Source organism: Choloepus didactylus, chromosome 5, assembly GCF_015220235.1.
Source record: "Choloepus didactylus isolate mChoDid1 chromosome 5, mChoDid1.pri, whole genome shotgun sequence".
Lineage (NCBI taxonomy): Eukaryota > Metazoa > Chordata > Mammalia > Pilosa > Megalonychidae > Choloepus > Choloepus didactylus.
This window is the reverse complement of record NC_051311.1, coordinates 104,605,046-104,623,966: the sequence shown is the minus strand read 5'-3', so window position 1 is coordinate 104,623,966 and position 18,921 is coordinate 104,605,046. Positions and strand designations below refer to the sequence as shown.

The 18,921-nt window shown below is 37.2% G+C and overlaps 1 protein-coding gene across 9 annotated transcripts in view; it reads right to left on the bottom strand.

Moving 5' to 3' along the window:
* ADAM22 (ADAM metallopeptidase domain 22) overlaps positions 1-18,921 on the bottom strand; it is a 285,191-nt gene that overhangs the window by 77,767 nt on the left and 188,503 nt on the right. For all 9 annotated transcript variants that reach the window (XM_037836582.1, XM_037836583.1, XM_037836585.1 and 6 more), the window contains exons 8-9: positions 4,849-4,919; positions 2,168-2,245 (exon numbers count right to left, since the gene is read on the bottom strand). In XM_037836582.1, the coding sequence (XP_037692510.1) occupies positions 2,168-2,245; positions 4,849-4,919 (149 nt within the window). The remainder of the gene's footprint in view (positions 1-2,167; positions 2,246-4,848; positions 4,920-18,921) is intronic.

Below are 18,921 nucleotides of genomic sequence, written 5' to 3'. Positions count from 1 at the left end.
CATGAAAGTAAAATGACAACCTACACAATGGATAAAGTATTTGGAAACCACTTATCCAACAAAGTTTTAATATCCAGAAAGAAATCCTTCAACTTAACAACAAAAAGACCAACAACCCAATTAAACGATAAGCAAAAGAACTGAACAGACATCTCTCCAAAGAAGATACACAAATGGCCAGAAAGCACATGAAAAAAATGCTCCACATCATTATCTATTAGGGAAATGCAAATCAAAACCACAGTAAGATACCATTTCACACCCACTGGAATGATTGCTAACAAAAAAAAAAAAAAAAAAAAAAGGAAAATAACAACTGTTGGAGAGGATGCAGAGAAATAAGGAACATTCATTAACTGTTGGTGGGAATGTAAAATGGTGCAGCCACTGTGGAAGACAGTTTGGCAGTTCCTCAGAAAGTTAGGTATAAAACTTCCATATGACCCGGCAATTCCACTACCTGGTATATACCCAAAAGAACTGAAAGCAGGGACTTGAACAGGTATTTTCACACCAATGTTCATAGCAGCATTATTCAAAATTGCCGAAAGATGGAAGTAAACCAGCTGTCCATCAACCAATGAATGGATAAATAAAATGCAGTATATACATAAAGTGGAATATTATTCAGCCATAAAATGGAATGAGGTCCGGATACATGCAACAACATAGATGAAACCTGAAGACTTCATGTTGAGTGAAACTAAATCAAGCGCAAAAGGACAAATATTGTATGATCTCACTGATTTGAAACAATTACAATAAGTAAACTCAGAGTCATAATCTAGAATATAAATTACCAGGGGATGGGGTGGGGCTAGGGAACAGAAAGTTAAGGCTTAAAATGTTCAGGGTTCCTATCTGGAAAGATGGTAATGTTTTGGTAATGGATGGTGGTGATGGTAACACATTGTGAATGTAATTAACAGCACTGTACTATATATATCTGAATGTGATTAAAAGGGGAAATGTTAGATTGTATAAATGGTGACAGAATAAACATTTAAAAAAAGAAATCCATCGAACTACACTACAAAAACAGGGAACCCTAAGTTAAACCATGGACAATTATAAATTGTTATAATAGTACAATTAGAAAAATTTTCTAGCATCAATTTAACAAAGGTAACACACCAATGCAAGTTGTTAATAGGGTGGTACATTGGAATCCTGCATTTTATGCATGATTGTTCTGTAAATACACAACTTCTCTAATAAAGAAAATATATATAAAGTATTGGGATAAATTCCTTAGAATTGAAACAAAACAAATCCAATCCCAAGGAACAGTAGCATTCTGGGATTCAAATATGAAGAGAGAAAAACTTTCTCCTAGCCTGAAAATAAAAGTATTTTTAAAGGAAACAGCACTCAACTCTGATTGCATTATCATTAACAATAATAATTAAGATTGATATGGTTTAAGATTGATTTATTTTTATCATATATCAATAAATGATACATTTTCCCTAAAGTAAATTATTCAAAGTAAGTCCAAATGTACTTATAACTGAAATTAAGTAAAATTCAGTAACATGCATCACTGAACATTTTTAGTTTAAAACTCTGGTTACATAGGACAATTTGCTGTATAACCTGCTGCTGTGCTGTAAACGTAACCAGCCCGCCAATGAAATGAATATATACATTCTGGGTCAAAATCTTGAACAAGAAGAGAGAAGTTTCACCAATATTCCATTATTTGGCTATACAAGCATTTCCATATGGTTTTCTACATGGCAAGACAGAAATAGAAAAATTGTCTGGTTTTCTTTTAGTAGGATAAAGCTGTGCATTGCAAAGTAAAGTGTCACACTATTGGTACTTCACTAACTTTTTCAATCATAAAACGGATGTTTCTATTTTTTTAAAACTCTGTCATTTTAATAAGAGGAGACTCAAGTATTAGCAACTATGTTAATATCAAGCAATTTCAGAGAGATGACATTATGTTCACAGAAACAGTTCTGAACCTCACAAATTAATGTAATTACTTCCACTTAAGAAAGTGAAGGCTGTTGGTTGATAACAAATATGTTTGGTTACGCAAATACCCTCTTCAGGTTACAACCTGGTGGGCTTCATGTTTCTTCTATACATATTTCTGAACCCATAAGTTTCACCCAAGACACAAACAGGTTCAAACAAAACCTTCAGCAAATCCTACCATGAGATGATCGTTCACAATCATCAGTTCAATATATTTGGTTTCCTCTTCTACATTACGAGGGTGTCGATGAAGAAGCTGCAATATAGCAAAGGAAATAGCACCTAAATAAACCCTCTAAACTTAACTGTGAAAAGCTTAAAAAAAAAAATCTAGGAGAAATAAACAAAACAAATTTCCTCTTTTTATTCTTTCGTATTTCATTTTTAAAAATTTTCATCAATTTACTGAGTTTTTGAGTAGGGAGTAAATTTACATGGTTCCAAAAATTTTCTAAATATAAAAAGGTATAGGATGAAAGTCTTCCTCTCACTTCTGTCCCCCATCTACCCAGTTTCCAAACCTTACCCTCACAAAGGGTATGGCATAGTTCCCAGTTTCTTCCAGAAGTATTTATTCACATAAAATCAAATGTGAATATACAATTTATTTTGTACGCTCATTAATTTTAAGCTTTTCTGAGCCATGTTGTTTTCATTTAACAATATATCTCAGAGATAATAACATATGACAAGCATTCTTTCTGGTTTAATGTAAGCTCCTGCGGATCATTTGAGAGGACAAAAAGAGTGGATGGCTTGGCACTTTGATTCTGTAATCTCCAGATTTGGGACTGGAAAATGCCTCTTTACCAGTTTTGGTTTGGGAGATCCCCCAAATAATACAGGGGCTTTGTTAGGATAGTTTTGAGAGCTCCCAGGCAGTCTTTGGTTTCTAAGTATAGCTATATCTGTCAGTTCAACAACAAATTTTCTCTACCTTCAGAATCATGACTAATGAAAGCTACTGGCAAGGGCTACTAAGAAGCCACTCCCTTTGTTCTCTGCATTTAGTTTATAACATAATCTTAACAAGATCTGTAAAATTATCTTTTTCCTTTACGCTATCCTTCAAAACACACTTTTCCAGTAAATCTTTCTGTTTACTTTCCCAAGGGCCATTTTTGTGATGAGGTTGTATACAGTCAAACCTAAATCAATATATGAATGTTTTCTTGAGTGCTGCATTTAAAACAAACTAAAAATTTGCTGCCACATGTTTCCTGTCTCTCCGCTAATTGCATTTCTAAACTTAGAAACTTTTTTTCCCAAAATCTCTTATAACACCAAGTTGACAGAGAATAGACTATGACTCTGGGTTGGAAACCAAAGAGTAACACTAAACTGCATCCAATGTCAAAAGTCTTTTAAAAAACTGATTTTTAAAGATGATACGAACTGCTTTGCTAATTGTGGAAGGGACTGGAGAAGACTCTCAAATAAGTTAAAACATATCCTTAATGTCAGAAACTTACCATATTGGCCACACAGTTTTATAGTACCTCACCTCAACAAAGCCACAGTTTCTCAGTAAACTAAATCAAGGGTTTGTTTACTCAGGAAATGAATGGGTGCTGTAGATGTTTACTTCAATGCACATATCAAAAAAAAGAGTTATCCCGTTCTCTCAGTTCATAAATGATTAAAATAATTACTGTTTCAAATTAAATACTTTTGGTGATTATTTTTATCTATTTAACTGGAATCATGTCCTTGAGATATATGTATCCCTGTATCTATTCATATACATATAAATATTCACAAAATGTATAAAGCTCAAGATAGCAATTACTGGAGCATGCAGGTTTCTGAGAGGCAGTATATAAAGCCATCAGGGTTATAAACACCTCTCTGGGACCAGACTTCCTAGGTCAGAACTCCAGCTCCACCACTGGGTTCTGTGTGTCCCAGGCAAGTCTTTTAACCTTCTTCTGCTTCAATTTCCTCATCAATAAAACTGGTATCGTAAAATGCCTTCCCCATAAAGTTGTGATGAGGCTGAAAATGTTAATACAATTAAAATTCTTAAACAGGTCCAGGAACATGGCAAATATTCAATAAAATTCAGCAATTATTATTCTCATTAGAAATCTGTCTATAAAAATATTTTATTTCAAGGTAATACAAAGAAGATACCTGGTTTCTTCAACTGCTTGATCTCACTAAAGAGCTATATTCCTTTCATCCTGTTTTGTTTTGATGCCTAATACACACCACTACCACCATCTGATGATCAGGACTCTTATTTTCTCTAAACCATTAACCAGCTCTATCACTATGGGCAAGTCATTTTCACATTGCCGAGTCATCATTTTTCTTCCTGTGAAAGGGGAATAATAGCACCTACTTCATAGGTTTAAAGCACAGTTTAATTATATTATTACTAAGTCCAGGATCCAGTGAACATTCATAAAGCTTATGTGCTGATTTTATAACCTGGACAACAAAACCGCTCAACTGAAACAGTAGCATTTTTTGACTTGCAAAACGTTATTGACTATCTCAAAATTGGGTATCCTTAAGAAGATAAATTCAAGTATAAGTACCATACAAGGAGACTCCATACTGGGCATACCCAGACAAAGAAAGAGGCCTATGGTAGAAAGACCCTAAGATGCCGTAAGTGGGAACTCCCTAGTCCATCTATGATGAAGAACCATATTATCAACAATATCTTTGAGTGTATGAACTAATACGGCCTCATCTCTACTGCTCCCATGGACCTGTAACCCCTAATGTTTACCACATCCTGACACACACCTGAGCTAACACTTACCTTTGCACTGAGACTTATGTGGATTGAAATGATCAGCAGTTGCTAAGTGTTTTAAAACATCACAACATGTATCTGTGGATACATACCTGCCTTTTATTCCTTCTTAGTCTTGGTTTCAAAATAAATTTTGGCGGAGTGATGTTTACATGTTGCAATTCTAAAAGAAAATAAAAATAAATTAAACTTAACTTAGTGCATTTTCTAGGCTTCTTTAATATTAGGCAATCAAATTTTTACCAGCCTTTGCTTCTTAAGAATTTTATACACAGAACATTTACCTACATAATTGTGCTCATGTCAGTACTAAACACGCATATCATGGCTAAATAAATTCACAAAAAATTTCCAACATCACTCCTGCTCTAATTTATCTCAAAATTTTTTCTCATATTTCTCCTAGAAATACTATCATGTTGTTTTTATCAGGAATCTCCTAATTTGTCTACTTGAACTTCTCTTCCACTACTGACTTTCTAGAAGCAGCAAAATAAACAAGAGAAGCAATGAGAATAAAGCTGAATAAATACTTACATAATCATCAGATCATGATTAAATAAGAAATTATTAGAGGGCCCCAAAGTATTGAGTTAATTTTTTCCAATTAATTGACATTCTTCTTTGCCCATAACCAATTTATCTCAGGCTGTGTATGCTCTCAGGACAGTGAGCCCCTCCTAAATTGCAGGTAAGAATTATACATCAATTATTTATGCATATAGAATCATGTCTGAATGGAAGATCAGGATATTTATAAGGAAGGCTTCTCTACAAAGTGAAAGAAACATTGCAATCACTCCCTGTGGTACAGATTTCCTCAAACTTTGATGGTTGACTGAACAAAATGAAGGAGTCTGAAGTGGGGCTTTTTACGTGATGGAAAAAGATATACCTTATAAACCTTACTCATAAGAAAACTGTGCTGGAAATAATATCAGACAATGTAAGCTTCAAGGCAATAAATATTACCAGGGAGAAAGAGGGATACTTTATAATGATTAAAGGATCAATTCATCAAAAAGACATAAAAGTCCTAAATGTTATGCACCTTCAGAACTGACAGAATTGAAGGAAGAATAAACAAATCTGAAATTACAGATGGGAATTTTAACACCTCTCCCTCAATTGACAGAAAAAGAAACATAATACCATAAGGATATAGAAGACTTGAACAACACTATTAACCAGTTTGACCTAATTGACATTTCTCAAACATTTCAGATAACAGCTAAAGAATATACATCCTTTTCAAGAATACATGGAACATTCACCAAATCAGACTATATGGTAGGTCATAAAGCAAGTACAAAGAAATTTAAAAGAATGGAAATGACAATGTATTTCTCTGAACACAGTTCAATGAAATTAAAAATCACTAAATGATGCCTAGATTTAAAAGTATCCAAATATTATGGAAGTAAAGCTACACACTTCTACATAACCCAAGGGGGAAAAAAGTAAACACAAGGGCAATTAGGAATGTTTTGCCCTAAAGATAATAAAAATACAACATGACAAAATGTGAGACCACAGGTAAGGCAGAGAGTGCTTAAAAGAAAATGTGTGGATTTAAATACTAAGGTTAGAAAAGAAAAAAGTTTTAAAATCAATAATCTAAGCTTCCACATAAGAAGGTAGAAAAATAAGAGCAACTTAAAGCCAAACTAAGTAGAAGAGATATCAAAAATTGGTTCTTTGAAAATATCAATAAAATTGATAAAAACCTAGCTTGACCAATTAAAAAAAATGTATCACTACAGATCCTATAGACACTAAAAGGACATTGAGAGGATATTATGAGCAGCTTTGCACCAATAAATTCAACAATTCAGATGAAATTCCTTGAACTGACACCAGTATACATAGTAAATCTGAATAACTCTATTAAATTAACTGGATTCTTAATTAAAAACCTTTACCCAAGAAAACTCCAAACCCAGATGGCTTCACTGGTAAAGTCTACCAAATATTTCAGAAATAAAACCAGTCTTAAAACTCTTTTAGAAAACACAAGGGGAGAGTACACTTTTCAACACATTTATAAGTTCAGCAATACTGATACTAGGATCAGAAAACTACAGTCCAATACCCCTCCTAAACACAGGTATATAAAATACTTAACAAAATATAAGCATATCAGTCCAGTAACATATAAAAGAATAATTTACCATTACCAAGTACGGTTCATCTAGGGATGAAAATTTAATTTAACATTAAAACATTCAATCAATGAAGGAGCAGGACGATGCCAGAGTAGAGTTCCAGGAATCAGTATCTTCAACAGAACAACTATTTAAAAGGCAGGAACCATTTGAATTAACTATTTTGAAACTCTGGAGTCTAGGATAAAACTGTGCAGCATCCAGGAAAGATCAGGACAAAGAGGCTGGTAAATCATGATAAACACCGGTTGTGATGGTTAAGTTTACGTGTCAACTTAGCCAGGTTTGGTGTCCAGTTGTTTGGTCAAGCATGCACTGGCCTGACTTTTACCATGAGGATATCTCATGGATTTAAATCATCAGTAAGTTGACTGCATCTATGGCTGATTACATCTACAATCAACTAAGGTGACTGCCTTCAACAATGAGAGAAGTCTCATCCAATCAGTTGAAGGCCTTAAAAGGAGAACTGATGATTTCAGCTGTCAGAAGGGAGAATTTCCATCTCTACTTTGGCCAGCCAGCTGCTGGGGAATTCATCAAAAACCTCCATCAGAGTTCCCAGGTTGTGGCCTGCTCTATAGATTTTGGACTTGCCCATTACCACAGTAGCATGAGCCAATTTCTATCAAAAAAATCTCAAATATATATATACATATATAGTGCTGGTTTGAATGTGTTATGTCCACCAGAAAAAGCCATATTCTTGGATGCAATCTTGTTGGGCAGACATATTAGTGGGGATTAAGTTGGTATGTTTGGACTAGGCTGTTTGCATGGAAATGTGCCCCAACAATCTGTAGGTGATGACTCTAATTGGATAATTTCCATGGAGGTGTTACCCTACCCTAAACTAAATTAGATCACTGGAGCCATATAAATGAACTGGCAAACAGAAAGAACTCAGTGCAGCCGAGAGTGACATTTTGAAGAGGAGCTACAGCTAAGAGGGGCAATTTGAAGAATGCACAGAGGCTGAGAGAGTAGCTGCAGATGAGAGACAGTTTGAAGATGGCTGTTGAAAGCAGACTTTTGCTCCTGAGAAGTTGGGAGGACAAATGCCCCAAGAGCAACTGAGAGTGACATTTTTGAGAAACTGCAGCCTAGAGAGGAATGTCCTGGGAGAAAGCCATTTTGAACCCAGAACTTTGGAGCAGACTCCAGCCACGTGCCTTCCCAGCTAACAGGTTTTCTGTACGCCACTGGCCATCCTCCAGTGAAGGTACCTGATTGCTGATGCGTTACCTTGGACACTTTATGGCCTTAAGACTGTAACTGTGTAACCAAATAAACCCCCTTTTATAAAAGCTGATCCATCTCTGGTGTTTTGCATTCCAGAAGCATTAGCAAACTAGAACATACATATACATACACACATACACAGAGAGAGAGACAGAGACAGAGAGAGAGCCAGAGAAAGAGAAAGAGACAGAGAGAGAGACAGGTATCTCTTGTTGGTTCTATTTCCCTAGAGAACCCCAACCATAACTGATTTGGGTACCGGGAGTTGTTTTTAAGGAACAAAATCTTAAGGATTAGATTTCTGAGTTGGTTCAAGGATTTTTGGAATTGGTTTTCTAATCTGATTAGATTCAAAGGCACAAATGACTCTATTTTTGACAATCAAGATGATTCTGATGGTCCATGGCCTATGAAATATCACCACTGGATATGGCTACCCAAATGCTTATAAGAGGCAGAGCTCTGGGTGAGAATGTTTTTGACACCTTTACAGCATATTGTGGAGTTAAAAACTATAAAGATGTTGGCTGGCTATTCCTAAATACTCTGGATACAGTTCTAAAAGAAAGGGATAAGCTCAAGGCTTCAAACTCCCAACTTAAGCACCACATAAAGAACATTAGAGTTTTTATGTGTGCCTTGAAAGAAAAATCCTACTTTCTATAGCCACAGACTTGAGATTTCTGAAAATCAGACCCAGAGTTTTATTGTGTGGGTGGCTTAATTACAATGTAGGTAAGGGCACTGACTGGAAAGGAATGGAATCCTAGAAATTGGAATGAGGATATATGAGTTGATAAAAATAATGGTGGGGACAATGAAATCTCAGATTCTGCTGAGTCTTCTTTGCCAGATAAACCTGTAATGGTCTACCCTGAGGAACAGCCATCCAACCTCCATCTGAAGAGATTAATTCTACAGTGATTGATAAACCTACAACCAACTCCCCTGAGGAAACAGTCCTCATACCTCTGTCTGAAGAGATTAATCATATTTCACCAGATGAAAGTGCAACAGAATGCCCTGAGGTAGTTGCTTCCAAGACATTTCTATTTCATCATATAACCCATCTCTACCATTCCTCTTTTCTTCCAGACTTATAACTAGACTGAAGTCCCAACAGGCCCCAAAAGGTGAGGCACAAAGTGTGACCCCATGATGAGATGTTCTACACGCCAAAAGAACTGAATGATTTTTCCAATTCATATAGACGGGATTCAGGGGAATATATGTGGGAATGGATATTAAGGATGTAGGATCATGGGGGAAGAAACATAAAGTTGAATCAGGCTGAATTTATTGATATGGACCCACCAAGCAGAGATTCCGGATTCAGTGTTGAAGCTCAAGGGGTTAGAGAGGGCTCTAATAACATGTTCAGATAGTTGGCTGAAGTATGGACAAAAGGTGGCCTACAAAGCCTAAAGTCAAAATGCCAGAACTGCTCTGGTATAATGTAGACGAGGGGATCCAAAGGCTTACAGGGACTAGAATGTTAGGGTGGGTTTATCATGTAAGACCTGCTTCCCCAACCCAGGAATATCCAGAGGATACACCTTTCAGCAGGACTTTGAAAAATAAATTTGTGAGACTAACTTCATCTTCCCTGAAGAGCTCTGTGATCACTCTTCTCTGTAGTTCAGATATTATTGCAGGAACTGCTGTCACTTAATTTGGATGTAAAAACACAATGGGGAGAGACGGAAGAAGATGGCAGCATAGAGAGGAGTGGAAGCTAGTTTGTCCCCCTGGAACAACTAATAAACAACCAGGAACAACTAGCAAATAAGCTGGAATAACTGCAGGGGGACAAATGTGACTGTCCACTTGCCATACACCAACCTGAATTGGGAGGAATGCCCGAGATTGCAGCATAAAATCTGTAAGTAAAAACTGTGTATCCAAGCTGGAAGCCCCTCCCCCCAAGGCCCGAACTGCAAAGCCTCATGGGGTTAGAGAGCAGCACTCTCCCAGCAAGCAAATATAGCTCAGCAGAGCACCAACTGGGGTTTTAATTAACAAATGTGGACTGCTCAATATAAGATATGAATCCCCAACAAGCAGACAGAGGCTTTTGGTGATGACTGACCTTGGAGAGCTGGAGGGTGGCCACGGACTGGCCCTGAGGGTGGTTTCTGTCCCTTTTTCAGCTCAGTGGAGAAAGCCTCAGCCATTTTCAGTTCCCAGCACTCTGACCCAGACAAGGGTGGAGACAGCACAGGCAGAGAGACTATTCAAATGCTAATGATCTCTCTCTAGGGGGTGTATCTTCCCTGAGAGGAAAGAGGCAGTGCCAAGCTCTACTACCTGCCTTCCATTCAGAACCAGACTCCAGAGTCTGGGGGAAAACAGCCACAGGCCACACCTCCTTATACCAGTCTGGAGCTACAGGCTGACAGGCAGCACCTGCTGGGCAGAAAACCACACTGACTTGAGGCCTCACAGGGTGCATCAAGCTTCTAAGACACCCTCAGGGAAACGGATACTATTCCCTCTTTCCAAGACCTGAGTTCATCCTGGTCTGGGAAAACCTGATTGGGATAACCAAGGAAATCAAAAGCCTAGACAACAGAAAACTACAACCTACACTAGGAGGGGGGAAGTTATGGCCCAGTCAAAGGAACAAAATTCCACTTCAAATGAGATACAGGAATTTAAACAACTAGTGCTGGATCAATTCAGAAAGTTTAGGGGAGATATGCAAAAGAGATGAAGCGTATAATGAAAACACTGGGCGTACAAAAGGTAGAAATTGAAAGTTCGAGAAAACAACTGACAGAATCTATGGAAATGAAAGGCACAACACATGAGACGAAGGACACAATGGAGACATACAACAGCAGATCTCAAAAGGCAGAGGAAAACACTCAGGAACTGGAGAACAATGCACCTGAAAGCCTACACACAAAAGAACAGATCGAGAAAAGAATGGAAAAATATGAGCAACGTCTCCGGGAACTTAAGGACAAAACAAAATGCAGGAATGTACATGTCATGGGTGTCCCAGAAGGAGAAGAGAAGGGAAAAGGGGAAGAAGCAATAATAGAGGAAATAATCAATGAAAATTTCCCATCTTTTATGAAAGACATAAAATTATGGCTCCAAGAAGCGCAGTGTACCCCAAACAGAATAGATCTGAATAGGCCCACGCCAAGACACTTAATAATCAGATTATCAAATGTCAAAGATAATGAGAGAATCCTGAAAGCAGAAAGAGAAAAGCGATCCATCACATACAAAGGAAGCTTGATAAGACTATGTGCAGATTTCTCAATAGAAACCATGAAGGCAAGAAAGAAGCAGGGTGATATATTTAGATACTGAAAGAGAAAAACCAACAACCAAAATCCTATATACAGCAAAACTGTCCTTCAAATATGTGGGAGAGCTTAAAATATTCTCTGACAGACAATGACAGTTTGTGAACAAGATACCTCCTCTACAGGAAACGCTAAAGGAAGCATTGCAGACCGAAAGGAAAAGACAGGAGTGAGAGGTTTGGAAAACAACTTTTGGAGATAGTAGCACAGCAATGTAAGTACACTGAACAAAGATGACTGTGAGCATGGTTGAAAGAGGAAGGTTAGGACCATGTGGGACACCAAAACGAAAGAGGAAAGATAAAGGCTGGGACTGTATAACTCAGTGAAACCTAGGGTGCTCAATGACTGTAATGAAAGGTACAAATATGTTTTTACATGAGGTAGAACAAATGAATGCCAACCTTGCAAGATGTTAAAAATGGGGTGGGATTGGGGGAAAATACAATCAATGCAAACTAGAGACTATAATTAACAGAAACATCGTATTATGCTTCCTTTAATATAACAAAGGCAATATACCAAAGCTAAATGCATATGGAGGGGGTGGGACATAGGGGAAGGGAATGGGACTCCTGGCATTGGTGATGTTGTCTGACTCTTTATTCTACTTTAGTTTAATGCTGTCTTAACTTTTGTTGCTTTCTAGCTGTCTTTTTTTTTTTCTCTCTCTCTCTCTTTTTTCTTTTTCTTTTGTCCCTCTACCTTCTTTGACTCTTCCTTCTTCTTTGTGGAAGAAATGGAGATATCCTTATATAGATAGTGGTGATGGTGCTGAATACGTAAATATGTGACTATACAGGGAACCAACAACTATTTACTTAGGATGGAATGTATGGTGCATGAACAAAACTGTCTTTAAAGAAACGGGTTGATGAAGAAACCTTGAGGGCACTATATTGAGTAAAATAAGACAGACACATAAGGATAAATATTGCAGGGTCTCACTGGTATGAACTAATTATAATATGTAAACTCATAGACATGAAATATAAGTTACCAGGATATAGAACAAGGCTAAAGAACGGGGAGCGGTTGCTTTATTATGAGCAGAATGTTCAAATAGGGTGAACTTAAACATCTGGAAATGGACAAAGATGACTGTAGCACATTGTGAGAATAACTAATAGTGCTGAATGGTGTGTGAAGGTGGTGGAAAGGGTAAGCTCAGAGTCATGTATGTCACCAGAAGGAAAGCTGTAGGTTAAAAGATGGGAATGTATAAAACAGTGAATCTTGTGGTGGACAATGCCCATGATTAACTGTACAAATATTAGAAATCTCTCTCATGAACTGGAACAAATGTATGACACTATAACTAGAAGTTAATAATAAAGGGGCATATAGGAAAAAAAATATACCTATTGCAAACTATATACTACAGTTAGTAGTATTTTAACATTCTTTCATCAACAGCAACAAATGTACTATACCAAAACTATGTATCAGTTATGGGGGGGGCTGGTTAGGGGTATGGGCGGATTTGAGTTTCCTTTTTTTGACTTTATTTCTTTCTGGAGTAATGAAAATGTTCCAAAAATTGAAAAAAAAATTAATTGTGGTGATGGATGCACAGCTGTATGATGGTACTGTGGGCAATTGACCATCCACTTTGGATCTTTGGATAATTGTATGGTATGTGAACAATCTCAATAAAAAATTAATAAAAATTAAAGAATAAATAAATAAAACACAATGGGGATGATCAGATTCTGGGTTGGCTAAAGCCCAATGGCAGCACTTAATTGACAAAGACAAGGTGGCAGTACTTAATGGCCACCATAATGGACAGCAGACTCAGAGTAGTCATCAAAATAGTCTGACTTGCAGAGACCTATGGCATTGGCTCGTAGATCACGGGGTACCTAAATCAGAACTGGATCTGTATAAGCAGAAGAGTACTAGGTCAAGTGAACGAACGTCTAACTTGAATTACAAAAACAGAGTCATGTCGCCTTAATCAATTCCTGGACCTGAGACAGTTTACAGACTCAGAGCACCCTGAACAAGGGAAAGGCCAGGTCCCCTTCAGGTAGTACTCTGCTACTCTGTCAAAAATTTATACTGTTAAATTTCCTCCCAGCCTTCCCTAAAGAGATGTACGGCCTTTTACCAGGGTAACTGTGCACTGGGGGACAGGAAATGATCAGACATTTCACAGATTATTACACACTGAACCAGAAGTGACATTAATTCCAGGAGACCAGAACATCACTGTGGTCTACCAGTCAGAGTAGAGGATAATGGAAGTCAGGTGATCAATGGGGTTTTAGCTCAGGTCCATCACTTTGGATCTAGTGGGTCACTGGACTCATTCTGTGGTTATTTTCCCAAGTTCTGGAATGCATAATTGGAACAGACCTACTCAGCAACTGGCAGAATCCCCACACTGGTTCCCTGACTTGTAACCAATTATGGTAGAAAAGGCCAAGTGAAAGCCATTAGAACTGTTCCTACCTAGGAAAATAGCAAATCAAAAGGAATACTGCATTCCTGGAGGGATTGCAGAGATTAGAGCCACCATCGAAGACTTGAAGAATGCAGGGTTTGTTATTCCCACCACACCCCCATTCAACTCTCCTATTTGGCCTGTGCAGAAAACATATGGATCTTGGAGGGTGACAGTGGATTACTGTAAGCTTAACCAGGTGGTGACTCCAACTGCAGTTGCTGTTCCAGATACAGCATTGTTGCTTGAGAAAATCAACAGATACCCTGGTATCTGGTAAATAGCTATTGATGTATCAAATGCTTTTTTCTTAATTTCTGTTAATAAACAGAATCAGTTGGCTTTCAGCTGGCAAGGCCAGCAATACACCTTCACTTCCTATCCCAGGAGTATATTTACTTTCCAGATGCATGTCATAATCTAGCCCACAGGGACGCTGGTTGTCTCTCCCCCAAATAAGACATCACACTGGTACATTAATAATTGATGATTTCACATTGATTGGATCTAGTGAGTGAGAAGTAGCAACTACTCTAGATTTATTGGTAAGGCATTTGTGTGTCAGAAGGTGGGAGATAAATCCAACAAAATTTCAGAGTCCTTCTTCCTCAGGGAAAATTCTAGGTATCCAGTGGTTTGGGGCATGTCAACATATCCCTTCTAAGGAGAAGGAAAAGATGCTGCATGTGTACACTGCTAAAACTAAAAAAGCTGTATAATGTCAGTTGGCCGCGTTGGATTTTGCAGACAACATATTCCTCATTTGGATGTGTTACTGCAGCTCATGTACCAGATTTCCAGAAAAGGTGCTAGTTTTGAGTGGGGACTAGACAAGAGGAGGCTATGCAACAGGTCTAGGTAGCTGTACTAGCTGCTCTGCCACTTGGTACATATGGTCCAGCAGATCCAATGATGCTAGAAGTGTCCCCTCAGAATAAAAAGGATCATAAGAGGATACCATGAACAACTGTATGCCAACAAATCAGACAACTTAAATGAAATGGACAAATTCCTAGAAACACATAAACAACCTAAACAGACTCTAGAAGAAATAGAAGATCTCAACAGACCAATTACAAGTAAAGAGATTTAATCAGTCATCAAAAACTTCCCAATAAGGAAAAGCCCAGGACCAGATGGCTTCACAGGTGAATTATACCAGCATTCCAAGAAGAATTAATACCAATCCAGCTCAAACTCTCCCCCAAAATTGAAGAGGACAGCTGCCTAATTCATTTTATGAAGCCAACATCATGCTAATACCAAAGCCTGATAAAGGTACTACAAGAAAAGAAAATTACAGACCAATCTTTCTAATGAATATAGATGTATAAATCCTCAAAAAATACTTGCAAATTGAATCCAACAGCACATTAGAAGAATTATACACCATGATTATGTGGGGTTTATCCCAGATATGCGAGGGGGTTCAACCCAAGAAAATCAATTAATGTAATAAACCACATTAACAAACTGAAGGGGAAAAACCATGTGATCATTTCGATTGATGCAGAAAAGGAATCTGACAAAAATGCAGCATCCTTTCTTGATAAAAATAGATAGAAAAATAGGAATAGAAGGAAATTTCCTCAATAAGATAAAGGGTATTGTTTTAGTTTGCTAATGCTGCAGAATGCAAAACACCAGAGATGGATTTGCTTTTATAAAAAGAGGGTTTATTTGGCTATACAGTTACAGTCTTCAAGCCATAAAGTGTCCAAGGTAACACATCAGTAATCAGGTACCTTCACTGGAGGATGGCAAATGGCGTCCAGAAAACCTCTGTTAGCTGGGAAGGCACGTGGCTGGCATCTGCTCCAAAGTTCTGGTTTCAAAATGGCTTTCTCCCAGGATGTTCCTCTCTAGCAAGCTTGCTCCTCTTCCAAATGTCACTCACAGCTGCACTCCCTTCAGTCTCTTTGAGTCAGCATGTTTTATATGGCTCCACTGATCAAGGCCCACCCTGAATGGGTGGGGTCTCACCTCCATGGGAGTATCCCACCAAAGTCACCACCCACAGTTGGGTGGGGCACATTCCAAGCAAATCTAACCAGCACCAAAATGTCTGTCCCACAAGACCACAAAGATAATGCAATTTGGGGGACACGATACATTCAAACTGGCACAGGTATATATGAAAAACTCACAGCTAACATCACACTCAATGGTGAAAGGCAAAAGAAAGTCACCACTGTTATTCAGCATTGTACTAGAGCAGCTAGGCAAGAAGAAGAAATAAAAAGCATCCAAATTGGAAAGGAAAAATGAAAACTCTTCCTATTTGCAGAGGCATGATCCTATATACAGAAAGTCCTGCAAAATCTACAAAAAAGCTATTAGAGCTAATAAATGAGTTCAGCAAAGTGGCAGGATACAAGATTAACACCCCAAATCAGTATTGTTTCTATACACTAGTAATGAGCAATCTGAGGGAGAAATTAAGAAAAAATTCCATTTACAATAGCAATTGAAAGAATCAAATATCTAAGAATACAATTTACCAAAATGTAAGGGAGTCGTACATTGAAAACTACAAAACATCACTAAAAGAAATCAAAGAAGACATTCCACATTGATGGATTAGAAAGCTAAATATTAAGATGTCAGTTCTACCCAAACTGATTTACAGATTCAATGAAATCCCAACAAAAAATTCCAATAGCCTACTTTGCATAAATGGAAAAGCCAATTATCAAATTTATTTGGAAGGGTAAGGGGTCCTCAATAGCCAAAAACATCATAAAAAAGAAGATGTTGGAGGACACACACTCCATGACTTTAAGCATATTACAAAGCTACAGTGGTCAAAACAGCATGGTACTGACATAAAGATAGATATATTTACCAATGGAATGGAATTGAGAGTTCAGAAATAGATTCTCACATCTATGGCCAACTGATATTTGACAAGGCCACCAAGTCCATTCAATTGGGACAAAATAGTCTCTTTCAACAAATGGTTCTAGGAGAACTGGATATCCATATCCAAATGAATGAAGGAGGACACCTATCTCACACTTCATACAAAAGTTAACTGAGAGTGGATGAAAGATCTAAATATAAGAACCAGGACCATAAAATTCCTAGAAGGAAATATAGAAAAGCATCTTCAAGATCTTGTGGTAGGCAGTGGTTTCTTAGACTTTATACCTAAAGCACAAGCAATGAAAGAACAAATAAGACAATTAGATCCTCAAAAATAAAAACCTTTGTGCATCAAAGAACTTTGTCAAGAAAGGGAAGATGCAACCTGCTCAATGGGAAAAAAATACTTGGAAACCACATATCTGATAAGGGTTTAGAATCCAGAGAATATAAAGAAATCCTACAACTCAATAATAAAAAGACAAACAACTCAATTGAAAAACAGGCAAAAGTATTGAATAGACATTTTTCCAAAGAGGAAATACAAATGTCCAAAGAGGAAATACAAATGTCCAAAAAGCACATGAAAATAAGCTCAACATCACTAGCTGCAGGAGAAATGCAAATCAAATCCCAATGAAATATAATTTCACACTTACTAGAATGGTCACTACTTAAAAAATAGAAAACTGTATGGTTGGAGAGGATGTGGAGAAACAGGAATACTCATTCACTGCTGGCAGGAATGTAAATTAGTGGAGCTCAGTGGAAAACAGTTTGTCAGTTCCACAGGAAGCTAAGTATAGAACTGCTATATCATCTGGCAATCCCAGATCACTGCTAGGTATACACCCAAAAGAACTGAAAGCAGGGATGCAAACATACATTTGCACATCAATACTCATAGCAGCATTATTTACAATTGCCAAAAGATAGAAGCAACCCAAGTGCCCGCCAAGTGATAAATGAATAAACCAAATGTGGTTTATACATGTGATGGAGTATTATTCAGGGGTAAGAAAGAATGATGTCCTGATGTACGTGATAAAATGGATAAACCAGGAGGACATCATGGAGAGTAAAATAAGGCAGATACAAATGGATGAATATTGTATGATCTCACTGATTTGAACTAATTATAATAAGCAAACTCACAGAGTTAGAATCTAGAATATAGGTTGCCAGGGGATAGAATGGGGGTAGAGAAAGGGCAGCTGATGTTTAATTTGTGCAGAATTTCTCTTTAGGTTTATTGTACATTTGGAAATGGATAGTGTTGATGGTAACACATTTTTGTGAGTGTAATTAACAGCACTGAATTATGGGTGTGATTTCAGTTGAAAGGGAAAGTTTTGGGTCCTGTATGTTACTAGAAGGAGAGTAAGAAGATAAAACATGGGGCTGTGTAACTGGTTAATAGTACAAATATAAGAATGTTCTTTCATGAATTATAACAAATGTACATCAATATTACAAGATGTTAATAATAGGGTGGTATATGGGGAAAATATATCTAATGTACACTATGCACTATAGTTAACAGTAATTTTTTAATATTCTTTCATCAGTTGTAACAAAGGTACCACATTAATGCAAAGTGTCAGCAACAAGGGGGTATATGGGAGCACCATTATTTTTTCCATGACTTCCTGTACACCTAGAACCTCTCTAATTAAAAATAAATAAACAATAATTTGAAAAAAATTATGCTAAGTGAAAGAAACCAGACACACAGTACTACATATTATATGATTGCATTTATATAAAATGTAAATATAAATAAATTTATAGAGACAGAATTAGATTAGTGATTATGTAGGGCTAGGGAAGGATAGAAGGACTGAAAGGTAACTGCTAAGGGGTAAGGGATTTTTCTTTTTTGAGTAATGAAAATGTTCTAAAATTGATTGTGGTGATCAATGGACAACTCTGTGATTACACTAACAGTCACTGATTGTACACTTTGGATGGATTGTGTGGTATGTGAACATACCTCAAAACTGCTTAAAAAGGTAGGATGCCCTGTGGTCATGGTTAGGGCTCACTAATATAAGAGGAAGCATCTCCACCTCATTTAACTTAAAACCAGGTATTTAGAATCTGCTCCGACTTCAGAAGGAGAAA